General features: G+C 40.8%; 1 protein-coding gene across 2 annotated transcripts in view; it reads left to right on the top strand.

The window, feature by feature from the left end:
- The window catches only part of dock1 (dedicator of cytokinesis 1), a 185,711-nt gene that overhangs the window by 2,824 nt on the left and 155,790 nt on the right, over window positions 1-27,097 (top strand). For both annotated transcript variants that reach the window (XM_067577059.1, XM_067577060.1), the window contains exons 2-10: window positions 19,855-19,938; window positions 21,376-21,416; window positions 21,558-21,613; window positions 22,287-22,383; window positions 23,059-23,207; window positions 23,827-23,962; window positions 25,292-25,449; window positions 26,160-26,241; window positions 26,823-26,958. In XM_067577059.1, the coding sequence (XP_067433160.1) occupies window positions 19,855-19,938; window positions 21,376-21,416; window positions 21,558-21,613; window positions 22,287-22,383; window positions 23,059-23,207; window positions 23,827-23,962; window positions 25,292-25,449; window positions 26,160-26,241; window positions 26,823-26,958 (939 nt within the window). The remainder of the gene's footprint in view (window positions 1-19,854; window positions 19,939-21,375; window positions 21,417-21,557; window positions 21,614-22,286; window positions 22,384-23,058; window positions 23,208-23,826; window positions 23,963-25,291; window positions 25,450-26,159; window positions 26,242-26,822; window positions 26,959-27,097) is intronic.

Raw genomic sequence — 27,097 nt, 5'->3', positions numbered from 1 at the left:
TTGTTAGAGTTTAGAAGTATATTAGTTTTATATTAATATTGTGATAAGTCTAGATGTCCTTATCGTAACATCCTAATTAAGACTGTCACTACAGATTGTTTTCATTATCCATTCAACTGTCCCAAGCCCAAGATGGCATCTTCAGATTGCTTGTTTTATCCAACTAATGCTTTAAAATGCAAAGATATTCCATTTACAGAGCAGAGAAGCAAATCCTCACTATTTGGCATTTTTGCTTTCTATATCTCTTCATTTGTTGTTGATTAGCCAGCAGTCGGGAGCAAGTTTGATAATCAATTGTGTCATTTTTAAAGCTAAAACATTTAATGTTTCTAGCCTCACAAATGTGAAGATTTGCTTGTCTTACATTACAAAAAATACAACTTGAAGATGTCACCTTGGGATAAAGGAAACTGTGATGTGCAATGTTGATATTTTCAGACATTTTTTTTTATATTTATGACGACCAAACAACTGATTGATTAATCATGAAAATAATGGGCAGATGAACCAACAATTACAATAATCTTTAGTTACGGCACAAATTTTTCTTTCTAAATAATCTCTTGTGTGTGTGTGTGTATATATATTCTCAAATCACCAACAGTCATCCCTAAAATATTGCTATATTGATGATGTATACATTGTTACTGAGATATTTGGTCCAAAATATTACAATATTTGCTTTGTCAGTTGTAAAGAGAAGTGAAACCTACAGACTCTCTACCTGTCACGACAAGCGACTGCCCTTCCCTGTTCTTATGTGTAACAGGAAGTCACGGCGAAGTATACAAATATGAGTCGCTCTAAGACTCAGTCCCATTGGACAGTGTTTGGTAATTGAGCACCTTGACGTGATTTTTTGGAAACTGATGTTGTCGACGCCTCTGGAATCCTCCCTATCCCACAAGAGGCAACAAACTTTATTGCTTTTACATTGTTTCTGAGGATAAGTGTTACCCTGAGGCATTAGCTCGACTTTGTCCTCCGAACAATGTCTTCGGTTCCATTGGCATATATCAGAATGCTGCCTATCAGCCTGGGTTTAGCTCAGCTGATTTGACAGATTATGTTGGCGTACATATATTGAAAGAACTATCAAATGACTTCAAATGGGAGTGGAGGTGTTTGGCTTTTGGCCTGACTAGTGTTCATATCATAAAAGAAGAGTAAGGCAATCTGTTTGTCAAAGAAATGTTAAAACCAAATCTCTCTTGACCTTGAGCTAATTTCCTAACACTGTTCTTTTTCTTGTCAAATGCCAACCATCCTGGTATAAATCAAAGGAATCAGGAGTTTTGAAGCCTAGTTATTCTCGTGGCATCTCAAAAGCGATTTAACAGGGAATTTTTTATTTTTTTTTTAGCTGTCTCCTTTTTCTGTGATGAATTAACCAGAAATACTTTTTGATGCTAATTTCAAGTGTTGTCTCATTAATTCTGTTTCATCAGGATGTTGCTGTTCCAGAGAGACTTCAGAGGGTTGTGGGTCTAGAGAGTAAACCAGGGAATACTATGCAACAGGACTATTTACTGGATCTACCCGTCGCTGTTGAGACTTCAGCACAAATTGCCCTTGAGAGCATGCGCTGTCATGAGAAATGTTTTCCACTCGTCAGTGCTCTCACTTTGTAATTTAGCTTTAAGTCATTTAACATAATACCAGCTCAGAACACAGCGAATGCTATGATTATTCAAAAAATGGTCAGTGTGACTTCTTTCTTTTTTTTTTTTTTTTTTCCGGCTCGCAGTTGCAGCTTTGGCCAGTAAGGAAATGCTTCTTCCTGTTAGGTCAGATCACAGACTCGCAGCTTATCTGAGAGGACAAACGAACACACACATGCACACGCTGAGCTCTAAAAACTTGAGCTCTGCTGTGGCTATGAATCATATTTTTAAACTGGTGCGTGGTAAGACTGCAATCCAAACAGGACAGACAACCCTAGACGGCTCTCATTTGGAACAGGTTAGCAGCGAGTGACACATCGGGAACAAACAAAATAGAGACGCAGTCATCTCTCGACTGAGGCCATAAGTAATTTGTGAAGCCCCCACCCTACACCCAAGAAACCCATCTCCCATCCACAAGTGCAGTAAGCTAACAAATGTGGTAGCAATTAAAATGCAGTCTCGGTTAGTACATAAATTCTAACCATGTGTTTTAAATTCCCCTCCTCGTATTTTACCCTTCCCTCACAGCTCGGGCTGAGGCTATTTGGTGTGAAATATGGGACAGTGAAATTTGAATCATTCCCTTTTATCAGTTTACTTCTTGTTTTTATACGCAAGAAGTGGTTTTCATTGCATTTCATTCAAAAAAATGCCTCGTCTCACGTCCGCTTAAGGCCCAATAAAATAGGTCGAGAGAAAAAGTGCGGCTCTCGTGCTAGATGTTGCCGCTATTAATTCCGACATAACTGCATTAAACAATGTTAACTAAACATTTGAGTTTTAGAACAAGGCGTCTGATCTCTCTGCCGACTTTCAAACTTTGTCCAAGAAAAAAAAAAGCTGAGTGGACCAAAGTGGAGACGGAGAGCTTTTACTGGAGTGAAATAAAGCAGCTGATTAATAGGAAGGAGCCAGGAGAAGGAAGGAGATCAAGCAGAAGAGGGGTGATTTTTTTTGTGTGTGTTTTTTATCTTGTCAGTAGCGTAATAAACAGTTTCATCTCTATTTGGTCTATGTTAGAGCCAGGTGCTGTTTATGCTCAGCCCGGCCACTTTCGCTCATAAATAAAACTGTACAAACAGAAACTTGCTCCCCTTTCGCTGCAGAGGGAGGTGATCGAATTAAACAATGCACAGAGCCGCAGAGTGATATGTTTTTGGGGTTTTTTTTTGCTTCACACGTCCTTTCGGTGGAGTGACCAATATGTGTGTGTGGTTATGTTTGAGAGCAAGAATGTGTTTTTAATAAGCACCGACTGTGAGAGAAGTGTGCAACTCTCTCGAGCGATCACCTGGAGCTTGAAGGCTAAACTAACACCATTATTTTCAATTCTATGAGTTGCTGCATCGTGGTTTTTTGGATTATTTGTTTTCGTCTGCGTACGGAATGCTGAGCACATCCTCCACCTGGGACCTCATCCTGCTCGAGCCCCCCCCACCCACCCCCACCCCACCACCCTCACAGTTTTATCCAAAACGTCTTCCTCTTTCTGTCCTCTTCCTGCTGAAATTTGTGTTTCTGACTTAATGCATTGTTACATGTCAGGTGCCACTTACATCAAAATTTGAGCTCGCTGAGTGCTAAAGCTTGTGATTTATACCTAGCCTAGGTACGGTAAAGTCCCCCCTCATGTGTCACATTTGGTATTTGTTATGATATGAGTATACAAACCTTTTTTTTTTTTTTTTTTGCACAAAATTATTCAGGGATTCAAATGCATTGATCATTTACTATTCATTGGTATTCATTAGACTTTGTCACTTAGTCAAAACTTTGGCCATCATCCTCCTCTTCTCTCTTTGGAGGTCAGTATGACTTTGTTATTATTCATTCTGAAAGGGAATTATATATTAACTATGGGCCACGCTGCTTGATGAGGCAATTCTAATAGTACAGCTCCCAATGGCTTGCTGTGAGATGGCGGCTAAGACAAATGACAGCTGGCCTATTTAATCAGTGCATAGCTAAGAGGTTCCACACTATTCCCTTCTTGGCTCACCAGCGAGGAAAAGCAGAAACACTTTTACATCTTGTTTTTAAGTGTCGCTGTCATATGAAAGGTCGAGGTGAAAGAAAGAGGCGGTGAAATTAACCCTGGATCTACGCCGGTGAAAATTAGCCTCTTACAACTAATTATAATGTAGTTCAACCAGTATTAATAAGAGTGGTTGCTAGAAACATTTTCACAACAAAAAGTGTAGCTGCTTCAGTGACAAGGAACAAGTAAGTCTGGAATGCCCTAAAATTGAATGTTATGAATCAGATATGAGTCAACACCCTGTGAAATCACCCTTTGTACTGTTTGCGAGGACTTTTTTATTCCTCATCGTTGTTCTCAGCTATTTTTGTTCATACTGTAACTTCAGGAGAGTCTGGTCGCCGCCGACAGATGTGATCATCATGGAATCACCAGTAAAGTTTTTGCTTTTTTTTTTTGCAGCTAAACTATCGAAAGAGTCAAGGTTGTGTAGCAACTTCTTCTGTGGTTTCCTGGACGGTGATGGTAGCAGACAGTGACACGGTTTGATTTTGACAGAGCATCTTTGTAGTGAAAGTTGACGCATGTAGGCGAGAGCTTGCGCGCCTGGACCTTCATGACAATTACAATAGGCTGTGACATTCCTTCTTGGCAGTTTGTCAAAGGCAGCGAGACAAGAAGAAGAAAGCACGCACACACACACACACACACACATAACTACCCGGGTTGATCATGTATGATGTCGCTTTATATGTGAGTGACTGATGTGGGTCGTTCCTGTTGCTCAGCTGCACAGGCGGGAGGCTTCCAGGATCCTCCGTATTGATTGTGGCCATGCCAAGCAGCCTGGGCATTGTCTGAAAAGAGTCCCGCTGTGCTGCTTTTGCCAGCTTGACAGATGGCTAATGGTGTGTAACATGTCAGCGTGAAACAAAGATCACCGACGTAGACATGTGTTATTACATAATTTAGATTCAGCTTGGATGAAAATAATATAGGGGAACCTTTCAACTGTCGTGTCAGATTAGGGCAGGCCAGCCAGTTAACATAGCTGATGAAGTCAGTGGTGAACTTACTGTGGCAAAAATGACTACTGGGACAAATATTTGACTATTAGCATGCATTTGTCAGAAATGAGGCCAGATAGTTTGATGGCGTGATCAGTCAGAGTTGTCAGTAGGTGTGAAAGGAGCTGATCACCATGAAACAATAAATCTCTGCGGAAAGAAAACACCGAAAGCTCTACTCGAACATAATTTTCACGTACAGTTACAAACATTAACAGCTCAACTCAACTCGAAGGGTAAAGCTCACAAGCTGTCATCCTCCCTATTAAGTTTTATTTAAAGTTTTATTTGTCCTGTTCTTGTAAAACTTTTAATATTTATTCAGTTAAGATAACACTCCATAAACCATAAACATTAGGAATTATTTTTTTTTCTTATGAGTGTTTTCTTTTTTTTTTTAAATTATCAGAGGAATTGCTTTGTGGAAGTCTTGAAATAAAAACCAGAGGACAGAATTGGCACTGAAACGAAGACTATGAACTCAGTCTGTATTGCGTATTCTTAACATCCAGCTGACTGCTCTGGCTGAGGCTTTATTCTACCAGAGTGATGAGCTTGCAGCTGAGCTGAGGCTGTGCCAGGCTGCCAGTGGGTGAGCTGACACTGGACGACCTGTCTTGTTTCTGTGGGTCAAGCACGGGCTAAAAGGACTGTCTCCCTGGGAAAACTCACTTCCCCCCAAGTACCTCCAGAAGAGAGAGTGTAGCTGTAAGCAGGTAAGACTCGGGGTGTATGCACAACTTTAAAGACGAGCGCCAACGGCATCAAAGCGCAAGCTGTTATTAAAGTCTCATAAGATGGAGAACGTTCTCTACTGAAAATGGTTACAACATGTTTATTTTGCGTAAGTAAACTTCCCAAGAGTTACGTTTTCCAATCATTATACTGTTTTTTTTTTTTTAGTCTTTTAATCCCAGAGAATGAGATTTATGCATAATAGAAATCAGAGGGCTCAACATCTCTTGAGGCTATTTAGGTTATAAAAATGTCAATGTTAATATTAGCTTCAGTCCATATTAATATTGCATTTGTCCCACGGGGTGTTTTGGGGACTTGTAATGGAGGTGTCAGTCATTGATTGTGGATGCAGACGGGTTAGGGATTGCCACGTGCAGCAAGAGACAGCCTTTCAGAATGGCTGGCATTTGATGAAATGGCCTTTTGTGTGAGTGTGTGTGTGTGTGTATGTGTATGTGTGTGTGCGTGTGTGTGTGTGTGTTTGTTTCTGGCTAAATACTTGATAAAGTCAGAGCCTTGCAGCTCCGATGTCGGTCGGCCCCGGAGGCAGTTTTAGATTTCAGTGAGTGGCAGCTCTACTCTGTCAACCTTTAGGGATTTAGATGAAGTTGTCTCACCGCTGTAGCTGACACATGACAAAAAAAAAAAAAAAAAAAAAAAGACAGATTGTGGAGACATGAAATAAATTCATCATTCTCATTTAGGCATCACATTTTCTACCTGAACTTCAAAATTTGAGCTTTTTTTCCTGTACGTGCGCTGATACGACCGAGTCAATTAAAGTGATGCACTTGTCAAGGATTTCGCAGTAAAAATCAAAGCAGGTCTGCAGAAAGGTTTTACTCCAAAAATCCAATGAATAGCTTGTTAGACCATCACATGGGAAAGTGAACTATAGGGCTGCAACTAACGATTATTTTCATTATGATTAGTAGTGATGGGTATTTTATCTGCTGTCGTAAAGTTAGCCAAATTACATCGAAATGCTGAAGATTTAACTTCAATTTATTTTGCAGCGTGGCGTGCGAAGTAGCATGTTTCAGAAGTAATTGTTAAAAATATCAGCCCTGTTCCTGAAATCGAATGTGTAACAGTCATTTCTGAAACCACAAGCAGTCCCCCTTCTAGCAGCCACGTAACCTATGAGATACTGAAAGTACACACAAGGCTCTGCAGGCATTGCAACAGAAGTAACTAATACTATAAATACATTAGATGCATACAGTTTGGTTTTGCTGCAAATTGCAGGTCACATGGTTTCAGAGAGTTCATGGTTGGTTTGTGCTACTCAAATGAAGTTATGAAATATAACAGCTCATGAGAGTTAGTGAAGGTGTTAATAAGTGCACATATGAGGAAAGTACCATTCCACTCACACTTATGTATTTGCACACTTTTGTCATTTGTAGATTGCAGTGTTGTAGATCAAATGATAATTCATCTGAACTGATTACACCGTTGCTTTGTTTAAAAAGCGAAAGAATTAAGGTGCATTCGCAGTCGTCAGGAGCCGTGTGTGTGTCCAGCCATTAATTTGGAGCTCACGTTCACACTACCATGCTTTGTTACTACAATAAGTCCACTTATCAACCACACATTTCAAAAAGGCCAAAATGATAATGTTGTCAATGGCTGGTACACTATGTGCTCTTTTTTTAAAAAAGTACATGGTCTTCTTTGCAATCACGGAGAGAGCAGAGTGGAAGTTCATTTAGGACGTCGAGGCCAAATGAATTGTTGGATCTTTGTTTTCTCTGCATGACTAAACCAGTCGACCTGGATGGCAAAGAGGTTCAGTGGATTATACTAAAAGTTAATTGCCTTCATCTGTTCCAGCAATTAAACACAGAACATTTCAGAGGTGTGCATGATCTAAAGTAGAGCAGGTATACTTAGCTAATATTAAAAAATATTTTCCTCAGCTAAATTAGAGCCAAGTGCAGAGTTGCAGTCTCTGCCATATCTGCTCGTTTACCAGTTGTCTTTTTGAACGTTCCTCGCTGTGTGAGAACGCCTGCGTCTGGCTATGAAGACAGATTGGCAGTTTGATGCTGGCAGTTAGAGGCACTGGGTGACTGCAGGCAACCTTTCCTAACATTATTACAGATCTTCTGGACCTTCTTCTTTTTCTGTAGGACGTTTCAGAGTGTGGATGCCACGCTGCTCTCTTGTTGCTGACAGTGTGACTTCTGCTTGAGTAAAACACAGTCTAAGTGTTTATAAATAACAGGATGAATAGGTGGTCCGAAGCATTTCCTGTTGCACACTTATGTTTTGCTTTCATGCTGCACTAATATGGTAGATGCAACAGATACACCTGATAAAGGTCACGAACTAGACCACATGCTTGTCAATAAAGTCACTTTTTTTTGGCAAAGCGCCACCAAGGAGGTTTCAAAGTAAACTTGCTGAGTCAATTGAAGTTTCTTCAAATATTTGAAGGTAATTATGCACTCATTAGCATTCCTATCACAAGAGATGTAACACAGGGCAGGAAATAATTAGCTACTTCTTGCTGTGCAAAAGGCTAATCTGTGTAGATTCTGCCAGTTTTGTTCCCCGTGCCGCTTATGGGTGTATAGATGGAATAAATAAAACCCTGTGATCTCTTCCCACTGTTTAACAAAAGATGATTTATCATATTAGTTAATTGATAATATGTAGAAAAAACAATGTAAATCTCTCCTGCACCCGAGTCTTGAGTATCATTTTTGTTTTAAACAATCTGCCTGTTGAATGGATGACTCATAGAGAAAGTGTTTCAAAGGTTGTTATTCCTCAATCTAAACATCATGAGATATGTATGCAAAGTGCACACACAGGTTTGCTTTGCAGAGCCGGCGCGGATGCTCGTGAACCACGGCGACCCACACCAGAGACCGCGGTGGCAGAAACCGTACGAGACGCCTCGCTCGGCGCTCCGTAATGAGCTAGGTTCCGCTCTCTCTCTCTCTCTCTCTCTCTCTCTCTCCCTGTTGTATCGGGAAGATGATTTTCAATTAAAGGAATAACTCTGCTCTGCGGAGGCAATGGAATCTGAGTTATCGGGCCTACGTTAGATTGCACCCCAAGGCCTACGTCGGAGCCGGGGCGCATTGGCAGGAAGTTCTGCCAAAATATATTACTGCTGTTGGCATCTAGATCTGGCACGGAGTAGTTTTCTCCACCTGCTCCTCCTCTTTACCTTACTTCTCTCTACATGCCCCCCAAACCCACCTACTTCCTCTGCCGTACACTACAATAGTTTTATACTGTTCAGTTTCTCTGTTTGTCTGTTTTTTTTCTTTTAATGAGGTATTGTTACTCTTCCTGCAGTCATGAAAAGCATCAGCATTTCCTTCTGGGCTATGGAAAGGCCCCATCTATTGTGATACAGTAATATCTCAAAGTGGCATTTCCTGCTTGATTCCAGTCAGAGGGAGGAAAAGTCTGGTCCTGCCTGTGTGTGAAAGAGAGAGAGAGGGAGCGAGAGACACCTGGGGCTTTCCTCTCTCCCAGCCTAGATGCCGTGGTATTAATTTCAGGTTAATTACAATAGCATTGTCTCCACTTTTCCAACAGCAGATAAAGCTAAGAGGCTGTTGTATATAATTGGTTTAAGAGGAAACAGGGTGATTTTTGTTGGTATTTCACAATCCTTGGTTCACTGTCTGCATTCGCCTCTAAATTAGAACCATCAGGCTTCAGTCTGAACGCCTAAAACTCTCATTAAACCCTATTAGAGAGGGACTTGAAATTAATTATCATGTTTTCCCTGCTTTGTGTGTCACTGACAAAGCTCTTTCTCCATCTGGGTGTTACAAACATGCTGTATAGTTGATTGTCTTCTTTTCACTTGTGTATGCCACTGACAGAGAAAATGTGGTACAATATCTCAACCAAATCCTAGTAGGCCACATTGCTGTGTATTTTAATAACATACTTAAAGGCTTTCATTTCTGTTAGTGTTTTGGAAATGATCTTCATTTCTCAAGAGCAGAAAATAATTAAGGAAAATGGGAATTAATGTAATTTCACAGTCACTGAAATATCTCGAGACTCCCTTAAACAATCGTATAAGCTCTGAATCACATCCTGAGTATTTTCAGCATTGTTAGTATATTGCTGATACCGTTGTTTTCGCCTTTTTTTTGTTTTGTCATCTATTCTGATACAAGGACACCTCAGTATTATTGTGAACAGTGGGAGTTTATTCAGACGATTATCTCCCGCTAATGGGTTTTTGTTCACACTCAGTTTGTGACAATGAATAGGAAGCCCTGACACACTTCCCACCCTTAGAAACTGATATAAGCTCATACGTGACAGTCTCACCCACCTCGTAATAGGTCGGGATTAGTGCGGAAATAAGTAATTGATTAGTCAGTTTTCAACAATTTCGATAATTGTGTGTAAGTCTTTTATCAAGGTAAACTGCTGGTTCCAGCTCATCAAATTGGAAGCTTTCTGTTTTCTATAATTTCTAATAACTACGGGTTTCGGAAAATTTGTCAGACAAAACAAGACATTCGAAGATGACTCCGTGGTCTCTCGGAAATTGTGATGATGTGAATTTTCACAGCATTTTCTGACATTTTATAGTCTAATATATCCTGAAGGAAAGTATAGAAGTCATTTTTTTTGGTAAACAAAAGTAAATATTTTGGGGCATTTCTTGCCTTTATCATAGAGTTGACAGTAGAGAGAAAAGACAACATTTGATTCTGGATTCACATTCAGTGACTTGCTTTTGAACCCTGTTCAGAAACACAGTTTTCTTTTAGTGTGTGTGTGTGAGGAAGTGCAATATGGGTAAACTGGTATGGGATGGTACACTATGGAAATCATTCTGGTCAGAGAATCCTTTGTGGTAGGAGAGTGTGTTTTTAATTCTATACACTGAGTTGAACATCCAGGTATTGCAGGGGGTTGTATGTGTGGTCTGAAATAAAACCATAAGGAAATAAATGGTCTTGAGTTGAACATAAATCCAAATATAAAAAAAGTGACAGTTATTTCTGTTATACAATAGCTATCAGGAACACTGTGTATTGAGATAAGTACCTCTCTTGTTCAGCACATAGGCCTAAATATTAAGAGAATATCATAATATGGAGAATAATAAACATTTCAGCAATACATCAAGAAAGCAATACTATCATTAGTACACAATAATATACACACTCCTCTAGTGAACAGTAATATACAGTTAACAACTACATCGTCCTTAATAACCTACATTAACATGGACAACACTGATAATAACGTAACTTCATCTACAAGCTACTTAAACTGTCAGTTAATTAAGCGAGTATGCTAAACGAAACAATGTAACAGGACAAGGTAGAATATGTCAGTAAGAAGGTCTAATCAGACTGAATTATTCACAAGTGTCACATCTTACATGTATGTCCTTCACGCACACACCAGGGGTTATAGACAGTCCATGTTATTGTCCCTCGACAGGTTTTCACCGTCGTGATGGCAGAAAAGACTGTGCTCGTTAACTACCGCAGAGTCAGGCAGGGCTGTGTGTCAAGGAAGGTGAGAGAGGGAGACAGAGTCTGTAAGTGCGATGTCACCTTATTAAGAGGTTGAACTGGTAGGCTTTCGTACAGTTTGCATTATTGTCAGTGGTGAAGGAGTTACTCGGGAGTCCGCAGACAGTGTGGAGATGCAGTAGAATTGCCGGGTCCTGCTGCCGCTCCTCACCCCCTTTGGGCCAACATTGTTCCTTTTATCCTAACAGTCCTAACAGCACTTGGCAGATCCCGGAAGAATACCTGTCAGCTCCTGCAGCAGAGCTCACCGCAGCCAGCTCCGCCTCACCAGCAGCAGCGCTCCTCAAGAAAACATAGTAAACACCTGCAACAGCACCTCACTCAGCTCACATTTGTCCTACGATCGCGTACACCAGGGTGATGTCAGACAAGGGTACATTGGTTTCGCACTCCAGTAATGTCCTCAAAGGCATCATGGCCTCTAAAGGCTTGTTAATAAACATTTTGCATTTAAAATGGAGCCCAAGTCTCAAAAACATATCGATGTGTCTCTAAATTCGGCAACATTTTCACTGGAAATGATCATCTTCCCTCTAGAAAACTGAATTTAATTCACAGTGTATTGTCAAGAGGTGATGCTACAAAATGAAAGAGCTCTGACTTGAGATACAGTAGATTTATATGGTCAAATGTATTATATAGTCATGTCGTCTCCTGGTCTTTAAGTACATGCAAATCTCTTCAGTCAGTCAGTCTTGGTTAATCAGACAGTCCTGGTGCGCTACAGTTTATGCACAGCAGGGGGAACAAAAAAAGTAAGGTCCTTTTTATTTTGAAAAATGTAAACATCCAACAATGGCTCATTGGTCATAACTATAACTGAAACAGTTTAGTTGTGCTGCAGTGGAAACTATCACTGAAACAGTTTAGTTGTGCTGCAGTGGAAAAGCAAAACAATTTTTCTGTTTCCCGCAAGGATACAGAACACCTGCTGACAGCCGTTCTGTGCTGATTTATGGTCGCTCAGAACCAGTTCTTTCGACATGCTGTCTGACCACGTCAGAAATCAAACGTGATTATACTTGCTCTGAACGGCTTCACTCAAAGGCAGAGTGAAAAACTGACCGTCACAGAGAGCGGAGGGGGACGGGGAGTGATATTGTTTTAAAGCTTGGGTAGGTAATGTATTTTAGAAGCATTTCTTTTGTTATATTTGTTGAAATTCTCTGTACATCTTGACAGCAATCTATAAATCAAATGCTCTGATAATAAAAAAAGAATTGTTGTTGGTGCAGGCCTGTAATAAACCCGTCCAATCATTTCATTCACAGGCTACCTGTGTGTCCACCTACCTACCTCTACCCGAACACTCATTGCACATGACATAGAAAGTTTGGAGGCCGGGCGAGCTGTGGGATACTGATGGATAGGAATAGATGGGACTGCATGAATTGCAGAAGGAGAGATGAAAAACATATCAACAGAAAGCATGAAAAGCAATGTGTGATCATCAGACTATCGCCTGTAGCGCGAGTGAAACTGAACAGAACATAGTCTTATCAACAACGCCGGAGCAAGAGAGACTTTTAATGGAAGTGAACTCCACTCCCAAACTAGTGATAGATTTTTTTATGCATCACTGCAGCTTCAGGTTGGACGCTGAGCCGTCTCTGCGCCCCGTCGCTGCTTGTCACTGTGGGACCCTATTCGGGAGCTCTGAGTCCGACTCTCTGACAGACTGCTGACTGAGGAGGTTTTGGAGGCGGACAATGAAAGAGACACGATATCACTCGAACTCAAGCAGGGGAGAAGGGACACTCATTACTTTTGTGGCGGACTTCAAATAGATGTGTCCGCTGTGTGCTTATTGAACTCCTCCCCATTCAAGTTAAGCATTGTATTAAATTCATACTCCCTCGCTCAGTATTGCTGTTTTATCAGTCCACAATTATTTCTCTTTCCCGCATACATCATCTCTCTCTCATGCCCTGGCTGTTTCGTTCACAGTCTTTGACCTTGCAGAAAACAAGGCAAAACCAATAGGCATGATTGGGATGATATAAGACCTTAACTTATTATTTAACACATCATTATCTGGAGCTAAGTAGGGCTGCAATTTATAATTACTCTCATTATAGATTATTCTGCTGATTATTTTCTCGATGAATTGATAAACAGTTTGTCTATCAACTGATTTGCTTTTTTTTATTTGCTTGTTTTGTCCAACCAACAGTCTAAAACCCAAAGATATTAACAAAATTTTAACATCACATGAGACAAAGAGAAGCAGCAAATCCTCCCAACTGAGAAGCTGTAACGAGCAGGGCTTAAAGTGGGATTTGGCAGGTAGGGGAGCCCTAAGGTCCAATGTAGCGGTGCAGTGGGGGAAAATGACTCACCTCAAAATAACTCCCAAATTGATTTATACTGTGAGCTCCAGTGGCCTTGTTTTCTTTGTGGACAGAATATGTCATTAGCTGACCTTCTTTTAAGCACCCGTTTCTTGCTGTGGTTCTGGGCTGTGCTGCATTAGAATTAAGTAGATAACTTCAACAATACATCATGTACAAAGCCACTGTTTGACATGACTTATGCAAGCTTTACATTTTATCATTATCGCTCATTAATGTTAATAATGTATTTCCTATGTATGTGAGGGCACTTTATGCTCCTGATACTAGCAGCTGGACCAATGTGGCAGAGCTAAACTACCCCCTCCCCCCGCCATGACAATCATCGCCAGTACCGCCGGTCGGGGGCGATAAGTGTGCCCCAGCTATCTCCTTGGCCAGCACTGTTCGAGATGTCAGTCAGTTTGATTTTAAAATCGATTCTTGTTTCAAAATTCTCCCCTGATTACAGCTCGCCCCAAATTGCTCTCAGGGATTAATCACTCACTAATTCGTTGCGTAGGAGAAATGCTTTGAACTCACTGAATTTCAATGGCAAAAAATCGAGTGGCTCGGTTGGTGAGCGGCCATGCTCTTTTTTTGTAACAGAGTGCAAGAACAAAAGTTGAAACTAGTTTAACTTTTGAGGAGGGGCGTCATGGATCAGTTGTCAAATGGCATGGGGCAACCGGTGAGTGACAAGGGTTTTAGGAAAAATCAATCTATATTCCTGCCTAGTTTTTCACTGTGGTTACTTGATTCAAACGTTATCAAGTGCAGTTCTGCGGGGCCTTAGTACTGTTATAGTCCACCTTACTTTCTTACTAGAAGGAGTAGCATTAATTGTTAATTATTCGCATCATGGTTTAGTCCTAAAGTACTCAAAAGCAACACACATAAATCACCAAATATCTTGATTTGAAGACACCATTTGTACAATTTAAAAAATTCCAAACACTTGGTGATCAGATATCAATACACGCTGCTAAACCAGACAACCAATGTCTCAAATCTTTGGACTGAAAGTCCTATCACCGGCCAGATTGAGCTATTGCAGTGATGTGATGTCGTCGTTGGACAGGGCCCTTGATGTCTGCTACCTGCTGCAAGACATTGAAGGATTTTCTGCCTTTTTGGCTCCTCAAAAGCCCAACTCAAGCAGACTTTCACATTGCCTTTTCTTCCTGGAGAATCCTCTTGTCTAGGATTTCCTCACTGGCTCTCTCTGTGGGTTTACAGCCCACAGGGACTTTATACAAAAACAGCAAGAGGCTCAGTCTTTTTCAGTCTTTCCAATGAGCATTTTTGAACGCACATCTTTCCTCTTCTTTTCCCACCCCTCCTTCATCAACATACTGTATTCTCATCTGAGTGTAATGATATGTTATACTCTTCGTGGATTAGTGCAGGTTATTAGTGAGCCCAAAGTGTAGAATTACAATCAGTCCAGTGTTTAGATGAGGCTGCTTATAATTGTGGAGAGGGTGTAGACGTGCGCCAGCTAAGTGGATAGGTCTGTAATCGTTTCCTCTGATGATAATGCTCTCTGAGTTTGCACAGCCTTATGTAAGAGGTTATGTATGGTAATGAGCCCTCGGCAAATGATGCTACTGTTTATCCCGTTTCCAGAAAATCATTTGCATGCCACACTCCAAGGAGAATATGGTCCACTTCCTCATCCTCTTCGTCTTCTTCCTCTGATGGATTTTCTCTCCCTCACTGCTTTCTAATTGACATCAGTTTACTCTTGGGTATGCAAATACAGGTTTATGGGTAATCAGAGCTGTCATTCAATCCCCACGTGACAAGAATCACTTTGGTTCCCGTGTTAAATTGCACCATCATCGCCTCACATGTCAAGGTTGTGTTTGATGGTTGTCATTTAGTCAGCATCTTCCCAGGGTGTCGTTTGTGTTCATTTTGTTATTGCACCACTTTCTCAGTGAGAATACCCCCCCCCCGGTTCCCTTAGCTCTCATTTGTTTGATATGAGACTCATCGGCGGTGATCACAGGGGCGGTTTTTCATTTTTTGATGAAATGCGGTGCTTTATGTCTCCAGTGTTTCCCATACGTTGGCTTTTCTCTCTATACATAGGCTCTAACTGCAGCCTCAGTTTGTGCCTCTCACAGAGCTGCTGGTAGAGTTAGCAAATCTGATAAGAGACAGCTGAGAGGCGACGTCGCGCTAATAACACAAAGATTTATTCCTTTTTCTGTGGCAGTAAAACACAAGACACGACCCGCCAATAACTAACTGTGCTATATTCAGAGCTTTAAAAGATATGCGGGGCTGTTGGACGACGATGGAAGGTTAAATGTTAACATGATAAACATCAGGGCTATGGCTACGTGCTGACACTCCCCCACAGATACACACACACACACACACACCGACACAGATACCACACAGAAACTTTTAATGAATGTGAATGTGCTTCTAGTGACTGTCAAAGCTCCAGCGGACTCTCTGTGTTTCCAGCTGGGACACGGAGAGTCTGACAGCAGCGTCTCATGGCTTTTTATTTTACTTACACTTCTTCTTCGTTGTCACCTACAATTGCCGTCCATCTGACCGTCATCAGTCTGACTCCATACGGAGGCGGAGGGTAGTGGCGCTCTAGTTAGCGGTAAGCCAAAGTAGTTGAATCTATTCTGAGCGGTCCTATGTTTTTAAAAAAAATGCTATATGTTGACATATAGCTATTTATCTTGAGTAGTTATTTGTTTGCAATAAATTGAGTTATTCATGAACCTTTTGTTTGACTAGTTTATTACCGAACCTGCCCGTCACACGTCAGAGTACCCACAACCACAACTAAATTCTCAACTTGTGGGGAAACACTGTTCTCTATCAGAGCTGTTAGTTCGGGCTGCTCCCTCTCAGCACCTGCCATTTAGATAACATGCCGAATCAGCTGGGCCAGTGACCCAGTTCCAAACAAACACACAGATGCAGCAGTTACAGGCCTCTCTGGTTACTCTTAATGATAGTTTAATTGAGCGCACCCTGCTGTATAGTCACTATGCTGCTCTCTGATAGCTGTGCACAGATTAATCCCACCTCCCTTTTGATTGTTTTGTTGTTTTCTCCCCCTGTAGGTACCTTTTGTATCTCGGCTTGGAACCACTGAATTCATTTCCTGGGGTCTTTGTTCCATTGTCAGCCCATGGCTCGCATTCTGGTGGATTCGCTGGGCTTGTTGGATTGTTCAGGGGATCGCAAATACATTGTGGACGTGCGCGTGTATATGCACATACACTTTGATAACAAAATGACACAAGGCTGAATGAAACAGACTACACGTGGAATTTTATGCTCTCCGCTAAACGGTGGTCACTAAGTGGTTGGGTGGCTGACTTATGCTGTACACATGTTGAACATCAGACACTTGACAGATTTTTTTTATGACTGTCAGAGTGGTTATGTAACTGCACGATAGTGTTTGAGGCTGTATTTTGTAGTGTTGTTAAGCAAACATCCTATGAAACATCTCAGTCAGAAAGGTGACCACCTGACCGCTGACCAGTCTTCCTCTTTGTGTTTGGCATATTTGATTATGATTTTTTAGACATTTCATCCTTGCCAGATTACAGTATATACTTTTTACAGTGTTTGTAACTGATGGACCAGCCATGCAGCTTGTACATTTATGTCCTATTTTTGCCTTTTATAAAGTGCCTTATGTTGCCTTGATAACTCGCACGCTTCTCCAACCTCTTATATAGATGACACATACTGTACCGCTATTTGGTATTCTCTGTAATCATAGCTGCCTTTGTAACTGTGATGTGACATAAAGTCACTGCTTTATTCTTTAATATTTTATACCCTGTACAGAATCGGAAATCCAAATACCTGGCGGTTATTTTTTCACTTAATTGATTTAAGTATTTCATCTTTTAAAATTGCTTTCTTTGTCTGACTAGTGGTTAAAAACACAAAGTAGAACTTTATAAAAAATCAGTAGAGTTCACTGACTTTGAGATAATCTGTAACAGGAAAGACAAGATGTCATCTCCTGTGTGGGAGTAGAATACATAAAACGATTTGACTATGGTAAAAAAAAAAACTGGAATACTTTGTTCTGGATAATTGTCCCCCATGACTACTTAAAATCTAAATGGTAACCAAAAAACATTGCTGTGTGCCACCTGATATGTTAATGGAATATAATGAGCTACTCTGACGCCAGGTGATTGTGGGGGAAACGGTCAATTCACTTGATGCACCATCAGCAGGGCTCGAAAAGCTTTTTTAGGCACTTGTCCTTTGGACAAGTAAATTTACCTTCACTTGTCCAGGCACAAAAGTCACTTGTGCAGGTGAAAATGACAATAATTTTCATTTTGTTTGCAAATGCAGAATTCAGATGAACAAACAGTTGAAAGCATCCAAACAGTGTCAACACATAATTTATGAATTTTATTAAAGTGGTTATATGTAACATTTTAACCTCAACAAATCATTTTCAAGACAAATACAAGTGATACCACTGAATGTTCAGATTAGCCTACATATAGGGCTTTAAACGCGGTAACCAACATAAATAAATAAGGTGAGAGATGTAACCTTGTAGTAAAACATTATTTGTTTAGGTTGTTTGCCAATTTCACTGATTGTGTTATTATTTTGCAGTCTACACAAGCAAACTAGCTCTTTCAATCCTTCGCAGGAAGCTTGACATATTATGTTTCTGCAGAAGAGATGTCATAAGACAGGAATATATTTCCTCTATGGCAGAAAAACACGTTATACAAGCCTTGAAAACTCCCAGATGTTAAACTGGACTAACAAAATACTTTTAGGGCTGACTGACGCTAACACTCATTATAAACACTAAGGCTACAAACAACTCATAATGCAACACTCTGTACAGGAATGGGTTTTACAACGGTACTGGTACTTTAGCCATTCAAAAAGAATATCTGATGTTGTGAACATGTAATTGTCGAGCCGTTAGCGGAGTGTGTATGCAAATTAACCTACAGACTAACATGTGTAACCGGTCAAAAATATTCTCCTTGATTAACCGATTAACAGTTAACAGTGGACATCTCTATTTGGCAACCCAAATAAAATTTCCTTAGACCTGCCTGTGTGACTGATTCACAGAGAGCAGGTCACAATTCTCTAGGTTGGTGCTCAGCTAACGTTATTGTTACCTAGTGAATTACACAGCCGTTAACACTAGCTAGCTAACGTCACTTACTTGTCCTCCAAGTTGGGTTGCCCCCAGCAGACGCCGCAGAACATTACCATCCAGCTGTTCACAAATTTACGTTCTCTTTTTGTTTATGACTTTTAACTTGTCCAGCGGAGCAAGTAAGTTTCTCTTCGACCTGCCCTACAAAAAATCCACTCGTCCCAGACAAGTGGACAAGCCTTAATTTTGAGCCCTGATCAGCATGCTGCCTCCAGTGCCTGCGGCGAGGGTCTTTTTTAATTAAGCCGTCATTCACCTCTGGTAACCTCTATTGAAGTAGCCCCGCATGCATGCTGATCAAAAACTCGGAAGACACTCAGCAGCCAGATATTTCTCTGTTCTCTGTTTAAGAGCAGTTTAGACTGACACTAAAATGAGAATAGCCAGTCCACCTCAAAGGTCAGTCCACCTTAAGTGAGCCTGATCAGGTCAGGCTAACCCATTGTCGCTAACTTTGGGGCTAACCCCCTTCACTTTCCCAGCAGTTGGGGAAACAGCTGAGACTTTTCTTGGTCTTGAGAAGCATTTATTAACTGACACACCGCAGCCTGTATTTGACATTTACTGCCAGATTGACAACTAATTGCCTCCTGCCTCCCGCTCAACCACACACTCGCTATGCACACACATTACGCACTGCCCTAATCCTTAAAGGAGCTACTCTTATAACAGTACCTTTCATGTAGATGTCCTTTGAAGAATGAGTAGAGGGAGGATGACTCAAAACAATTGCACGGTAACGTAGGGTGTTATCATGTTCACACAGTGCGCGAGTGAAAATCATCAGTATCCCATTGATATTAATGATTGTGTGCGCTGCTGCGGAATGAATATAGAGGAAACCCTTTGGCAACTTCGTTTGACGTACCAGAACATGTCGGTGATTTACTCTGATATAATTTTGGGGGCACCTGTAATGTGCACTATTGACTCCATTTAGAATTAGCTGGAGGCGAAAATATGATTTGAACCCCTAAGAAAATTGGGAACACTGCAATATTTAATTATCTCTTTTTCTCCGTCTGTAATTCTGAGCCAATCTGTTTTCCATTGGCATTATTGTTGTTTTGGTGTACTCCATTATTATTGGTTTCTTTTCAGTGGGTGGTAGAAATTTGTTGATATTACAGCATCGATGGTGCCAGGCCCAACCATGAGTGTGTCACACTGTGTGGGTGGACATCATGTGGATGTGTGATGTCTCTGCTACACATTGCAGTGACACACAATTAGCGCTACAAGGGAGCCAAGCGCTTTATTGCCTTTTTCTTCCTCCTGTAATATCTCCTCCTCTAATATTGTCCTCTGTCATCTTTTTTTTGCAGCAATCTATAACTACGATGCCCGGGGAGAGGAGGAGCTGTCGCTGCAGATTGGAGACACAGTGCACATACTTGAGACATATGAAGGTGAGAACAGGCTTACTGATGACATGCATGATCGGAGCTGACAAGCCAGTGTTGGACATGATTTTCCTGCCAACACAAATACCTTTAGTGCTATGTCAGATTTTGTTCATCTGTACAATAAGATAATATACAGTATTAGCTATAATGATCATGATGGTATGCTCCTGTAAACCTCACAGCCTTCACTTTGTCTAGTGCTAGTTTTTCATGTGATGGCTAGAGATGCACCGATTTCAGTTTTTTAAAAGTCTCTGCTGATTCCGATTTTGGACGATTCCGATTTTCTCTCTTTCCAAGAACTATAATTGACAACATACACAAACATTTTTGTAACTTTTCTTTAATGGAAAATTCAATTGTACGTTCATAAAAAAAACAAACATTTATATAAAACATAAAACATGAACACTGTATTTGGTTTTCTACATGATGAAGTTCATTGAAACTCAAAGTAAAATACTGATAAAATATTTGTCAGTGGTGCAGATGAACCCTGGTGGGTACCTAAAAGTACTTTCTCACCCTATTTTTTCTCCTATAATATTTTGTAATTTCCTAAATATTATCTTTTTTAGTGTAATCAAAAAGCGCTTCACTCATAGCAAATATCAACTCTCATATCAGTTTAATAGTGATATGTAGCACTCAATGGGTGTTCACTCTGCTCTACTTATTTGGTCATCAGATCTAGATTAATAATATTTATCAAATGTTTTATATTTTATATTTTTCCCTACAGATTGAAACACACAGCAGGATTCATGTCAGTGTGTCAGATAATGAGAAAGAGGGTAAATGACACATAATATAAACAAAAACAGCAGCAGTATTAACAGCAGGGGCACACCTCAGTTGATTTTGAATAAAACATTAATGTCAGACGCTTTCCTTAAAAGGTAAAATCACCCAGTGTGTAAACTCAGTGTTATATATATATAGGCTATTGTGGGCTGGACCGACTCACCATCTGTCCCATATTGAGCAGACCTGGGATGGTCTGAGTGTAGCCCATGTTCAGGCCACCGTCTGAGCCCTGCCTGTTGGTGGTCATGATGAGGGTGTGCCACATGTTGCCGGTAAATAAAACGAATAAATTAGTGTTTAAACCAGTTAAAAACTGCAGCAGACGTTACCAGTCAACGACGAGTCTCTGCTGCAATCATTTAGTTTTAGTGTGTGTGTGTGTGATGTTAAAAATTGACTATATGAGACTGATGGAGGCCAGTCAATGGCCGATGAGCTGCATCGGTGCATCTGTATCCATGACATTTTATATTCACACCGTTGTTATTTTGAACTTTCATGAAATTCATTTGTTAATTTAGCTAATAAAACAACTGACCTTGTGAAAAAGTTCACTTTTGCACATGTTTTATAAGTTTTTATTCTTCATTTGTACTACGTTTGGGCCTTTCTCATAATTCTGTTCTCCATCAGACTGGTACAGAGGGCATAGGCTGAGGAGAAAATCCAAAAAGGTGAGTGGCCAGCAAACAAAGGTTTTATTCAGTCATATTTGTTACTGAGAGATTGCTCTTCACAGCTTCAGTTTTTCAGCTGTTGAACTTCTGTCCTGGTTGATATAAAGTTGTTTATATTGTGACCTCCTTCTCTTCCAGGGCATATTTCCTGCTTGTTATATACACCTGAAAGAGGCCACAGTCGAGGGCAGTGGGTTAGTATTACTCTTTTCCACCTTCACTGAACTTTTGCAGAAGATTATTTAATAATTATTATTCATTGCGACGAATAATGGGATTATAATTACATTTTTTAAGGTGCATTGCGCTAAACACCAAAACAAAAATCAAGTTGTAAACAAATAAACAGTTTGTAGTTAGAAGTTTGTCTTCTCAACTTACTTTCAGTCCTACTCAGAAACTTGTGAGATAAAAAAGCGTAAGTTGAACGTAGATCCTCTGAGGTTGTTTCAGTGGAAAGCTCTCCACTTGATACGGTGTGACATGTGTGTTTGTGGCACTGTTTTTTTGTTTTGATCAGTCTTCTTTGATTTCACTCGCACACCAGAAAAAAAATATAAAGCCGTAACTTCAAAGTCCTTGAATTCAGCTGAAAACCTCGAGGAACAGATATTTTCTCACACATAGAATTGTCACTAGAGGATTTGATCAAGGGTGTGAAGTCAGTTTGAATTTTCACTAATTACAGGCAGAATGCATGTATGTACTATTGACAGTGGAGTGTACAAATATGTGATAATTTTGCTTAAGTGATTCCCCTTCTTTCCTCACACAACATCTCTGATCATATACTTTGTGTCAGTATGGAGAGGAAAAGGTAGAAAGGACACAGAATCGCTGTATCAGATTTGTTCAATGTCACTACAGGCAAAAGGAGACGGTCATTCCCACCGAGCTGCCTCTGGTTCAGGAGGTTACCACCACACTGAGGGAGTGGGCTTCAATATGGAGGGACCTATATGTGGTAAGCCAGCCTGACAGACATACAGACAGACTCTCTCCTTTATAGTTAGATATTTGCTGTTTACTATTTCCTTTCTTTCTAATATAACGTTCATGTTATAACCGCAATATACCATACCTCATTACACATCTTAACCAAGCGGCAACCTCTGGGGCTGAAAAATGAAGACAATGCAGTTCCTTGAATGGCCACTTGAGGCTGGCTCCAAAAACGAGTCAATCCCCATAGACCCCCATGTTAAAATGCCCAAATAGTCAACTAGCCCAACCAGTGGGTGATGTCACAGTGACTACGTCCATATTTTTATACAGTCTATGATCTTAACACATTTTAAGGGATACTTGCCAAATATGTTTAGCATTATGTGTTGAATGCGGTATTGTTTTCACATATTTTTAATTTGAAACACTGTTAACTGTAACACTGTTGGCCTCAAAAACCCCAGTACCTTTCAGGCTCATAAGCTAATTCCACCTGCTCACAACAATCGAGCTTTGTTCATGTACACTATCCTTTACACGCCGCTAATGAGATGGCTGACCTTCCAGATTGAACATGTTCTCTCAACAGTCAATAGCTCAAACACAAGCCCACATGGATGTTGTAAATTTCATCCTCGAATGCGATTGTGTGTCTAAGCCGAACACATGTTCATCCATCTGTTTCTGCTGACAGGGGGACAAACGTGAGATGTTCAACTCTGTCCGTGACATGATCTACAACCTCATCGAATGGCGTTCCCAGATCCTGTCTGGCACCCTCCCGCAGGACGAGCTCACCGAGCTCAAGCAGAAAGTAACCTCCAAGATAGACTACGGAAACAAGTGAGGAGCCGGTCTTTAGAGGCTTTTAGCCTTGTCCTTCTCTCCCTACAGCTTATATCCCTTTATCCTCATATCTATCTGTAAAAAGGACTCTTGTTGGAATAGGTCAGCAGTGTCAGTCAATAGAAAATGACAGGTCATCACTTAGCTTGTGGGGAAAACTGTGGGGATTTAGTTTCAGCAAACCATACTGTATTCCATCATGAAGACAGCTCTTGCAGTGTCTACAGTAGGCCTAGAAAATCGGTTGAAAATGAAAATTGTGAAGCTTCATTCTGCGCCCGTGATGAAACTTTAAACCTTTGGCCAGGTAGAGAAATGACTTTTTCCCCTCTGTAGAAGCAGGGAGTGACGAGGTGATGAAATACAGCCAATGTCTGTTGTCTGCACCGGCTCCCTCTGTAGAGGAAAGTTGAACAAAAAACAGGAACATTTGAAGGAAAACAGTGGAGCTGGAGGAATGTTATATGAAGAGAAAATGAGACAAAGGGAGTGTCTGGTCCTTCTCACAGAAATACAAGCGCACAAGCCCAATATTTACCTTATAATGGTATGTTATTGTATGTGTTCATCTTGGCGGGTCCCAGCATTTGTTAACTCTCCTGCATTTTTTTGCCAGGTACTTGGATCTAGACCTGGTGGTCAGAGACAAAGATGGTAACATTCTGGACCCAGAGCTCACCAGCACCATCAGTCTCTTCAGAGCACACGAGGCGGCTTCTAAACAAATTGAGGACCGGATCCAAGAGGAGAAGGTAAAGATGGGAGAAGAAATAGTGATCCCTACCTCTTAGACCAAATTTACACCTGCCAATAAACTCTAATCTTTATGCAGGTAATACATCAGTGATAAGTAAAGGAACATTAGTGTAAGGTGTGAATGGACATGTACACAGTGTGATCAGAATGTAAATGCTTCTTGAGCTCATCATTCTGGCTCATTGAATCCCAGCCGGAGTCAAACAGCTGCAGTTACAGTGTTTGCAGTAGGGAAAAAAAAACCACTGCAGGGTTATCACTGCTCTTCATACAAGATAATTGGTTGAGATGATATTTGTCTTCAGTTGAGACTGTTTCCTCTGCATATTAGTTATGTCAAAAGAAGTGGTATATTATTTTATTGTTACCTTTATCTGGTTTTATTCACATAATTGATGAAGTTACCCTCGTTTTAGTCATTTTCATGGGTGCATAAACTGAAGATTCCCCATAATAATCCTAAATGTGACCATCCAGTGAGCATTGTGCTGTTTTGCTTCCTAAAAAAGTAACTTGTTTTTTTAAGTAATCTGTCAAGTAACATAAGCACAGGGTTTAAGAATAGCAAACAAAACGGACAAACTGTATTTCAAGGTAAGAAAAATGAACCCCTGCAGTTTAATCTGGAATGGAGTTTTGGCACTGAAACAACTTTAGTGTAGAAGTGGGGAAAAACGGGGCCACTCCTTTGTACAAAAAGATGCTTGATTCTGCATTCAGAAAGTCAGGGACTCCAGCCAGATTTCCTTTCTATTTTACTTGGCGTATCAGTGGCATCCCTCACCTGAATGTCAGCTGGCAGTATGTAGGAGTGCCAGATGCTAAGTGCCCTGCATTTATGTGGTCTCATCTTACGTGACCTTTTCATCCAGGGGTCTTTATTGCATATGCATGGGCAATAAGAAAGTGTCCAGGTCAACGTGATAAATATTAATGATGTGGCCCCAGCATATTTTTTTTAAGGGCGTCCAGGGAATCATGCTGTCAGACCACCTTTTACTGTAGATGCAGTTGATCAAGCGGCTTTTTACTCCAGTGCGAAATACATTATAATAGTTTCTGATAGATTTATAGACATTATTAAATCTTACTTAACTTGTTTAATTTTCAGACAGACTCAGAGGCAGTGGCTGACATTTAATAATCTGCGGTGCACTTGCTAACCCCACCTACCCACAGAATATTTTAAACGTCGACATTTTCCTTGGATCTTCATCTAGAGCTCGTTGTTCAAACCACACAGTTCTGTGGCCTACTTGCATGTGACAGAAAGCTACGGACGAATGACCAATATTGAACGCGATACCTCTGTTTCCCTCCGACAGTCTCAGAAGCAGAATATCGATCTGACCAGGCAAGCAAAGTTTGCTTCCACGCCAGCGTTCGCCCTCTTCGTGACTCTAAAGAATGTGGTGTGCAAGATCGGCGAGGACGCGGAAGTGCTCATGTCACTCTACGACCCGGTGGAATCCAAGTTTATCAGGTAAACCCATGTGTGCATACTGTATACTCTGTCTTTCTTTCTTTCTTTCTTTCTTTCTTTCTTTCTTTTTATATAACTCACTCACTGTTATCCATTGAAAACTAAAAGATCAAAAAGTATACAAATTTGAAGGATGATTTACTCATGCAGTGTGCAGCAGTCAGCAGAACACTAATGTTCTCCTGTATTTAATTGTGCTCACACTGTGGTGATGCTTTTCATGTCTCAAACATCAAAAGCCAGACATATTATCAGGTGCATAAAAGGCGATTACATAGTATCTTGCATTGGTGAAGGTCAAATCTAAACTTATCATCTGTTAATTGTTAATTATCAGAAAGTGCAAACACTGACACAAACTTGTAAACACACACACACACACACACACACACACACAAAGAATGTGACCAGAACTAGCGCTGCCAGCTGTCCAGGGATTTTCTATTGTTTTAGGATTGTGACAGCAAATTATCACAAGTAGAGCAGCTCGGCTGTGGAATGCTTCTTTTGCATCCAGCATCAGTCCAACATTTTGTTTTCCTAACAGACCCAGAGCCTGAATTACCATCAAGGCTTCGGCAGCTTTGAAGAAAACTAGCGTTAATGCAACTCATCTGAATGCCATAACACACTGTAACATAGATTTTTCACCACAAATATGAGAAATTGCACATTATGATATTGCTATTCCTGTCATCTCTCCTTCACAGTGAAAACTACCTGGTGAAATGGTCAAGTTCAGGTCTGGTCAAAGACATAGACCAGCTTCATAATCTGCGAGCCGTCTTCACAGTGAGTGTGTCCTTGTGTGTATGTGTGTCCCTGTGTTTGTGTGTGTGTGTGTGTGTGTGTGTGCGCATACTCGCCTGTGGTAGTCCACTGTTTATTCAGCCATGTTATGAGGCATGTGGGAGCCTGTTTGCAGAGCCTGTATTTGTGAAGCTCTTTCAGAAAGAGCCCAGCTCGCTGTATATATTTACCAAGGCAGTCACCTCTATCTAATGGAAGCCCAAGGGCAGCAGGGTCAATGCGCACCCACAGGGAGCACTTTGCTAGTTTTGTGAGGTATTGCCCACACGAAATTTACTGGTGGATGCAATCACAGATATTTCTGAATCAATTTGTGGTGAAAAGTTCGCCCTTAACACAAACCGTCCTTCATAGAAGAATGCGCTCTTAATCGGACAGTTGTTGTTGTGCGCTCTGGCATTGTAGCTTAAAAAAAAGGCTGTTGTTAGATGTGGGTTTAAATCCAGATGCATCCTCCACTGAATTTTGATCTCAAATTGTACAATCTGATTGTAATAGTTTTGGTTTCTCTACCTTATCTATAAGTCAGCAGTTTTTCACAACCTTTTTTTCCCCTCCCCCAGGACTTGGGCAGTGAAGATTTGAAGAGAGAGAAGATCAGCTTCGTGTGTCAGATTGTCAGAGTGGGGCGAATGGAGCTACGAGACAACAACACTAAGAAGCTGACGTCGGGACTGAGAAGACCCTTCGGAGTGGCAGGTAAAGCAGACTACAGAGAGACTCGATGATAACTCCGTTGTTCCAAAAGGACTGCAAGGCACGAGTTGTAACGTCGTAGTCAGAGGTTACCTTTTTTAAAAACATCTCAGAACTGTGCAGCCCTCGCTACGCTTGAATA

This window comes from Thunnus thynnus, chromosome 20 (genome assembly GCF_963924715.1).
Source record: "Thunnus thynnus chromosome 20, fThuThy2.1, whole genome shotgun sequence".
In the NCBI taxonomy this organism is placed as follows: Eukaryota; Metazoa; Chordata; class Actinopteri; order Scombriformes; family Scombridae; genus Thunnus; species Thunnus thynnus.
The sequence above is the reverse complement of the archived record's forward strand: the minus strand, read 5'-3'. Positions and strand labels throughout refer to the sequence as shown.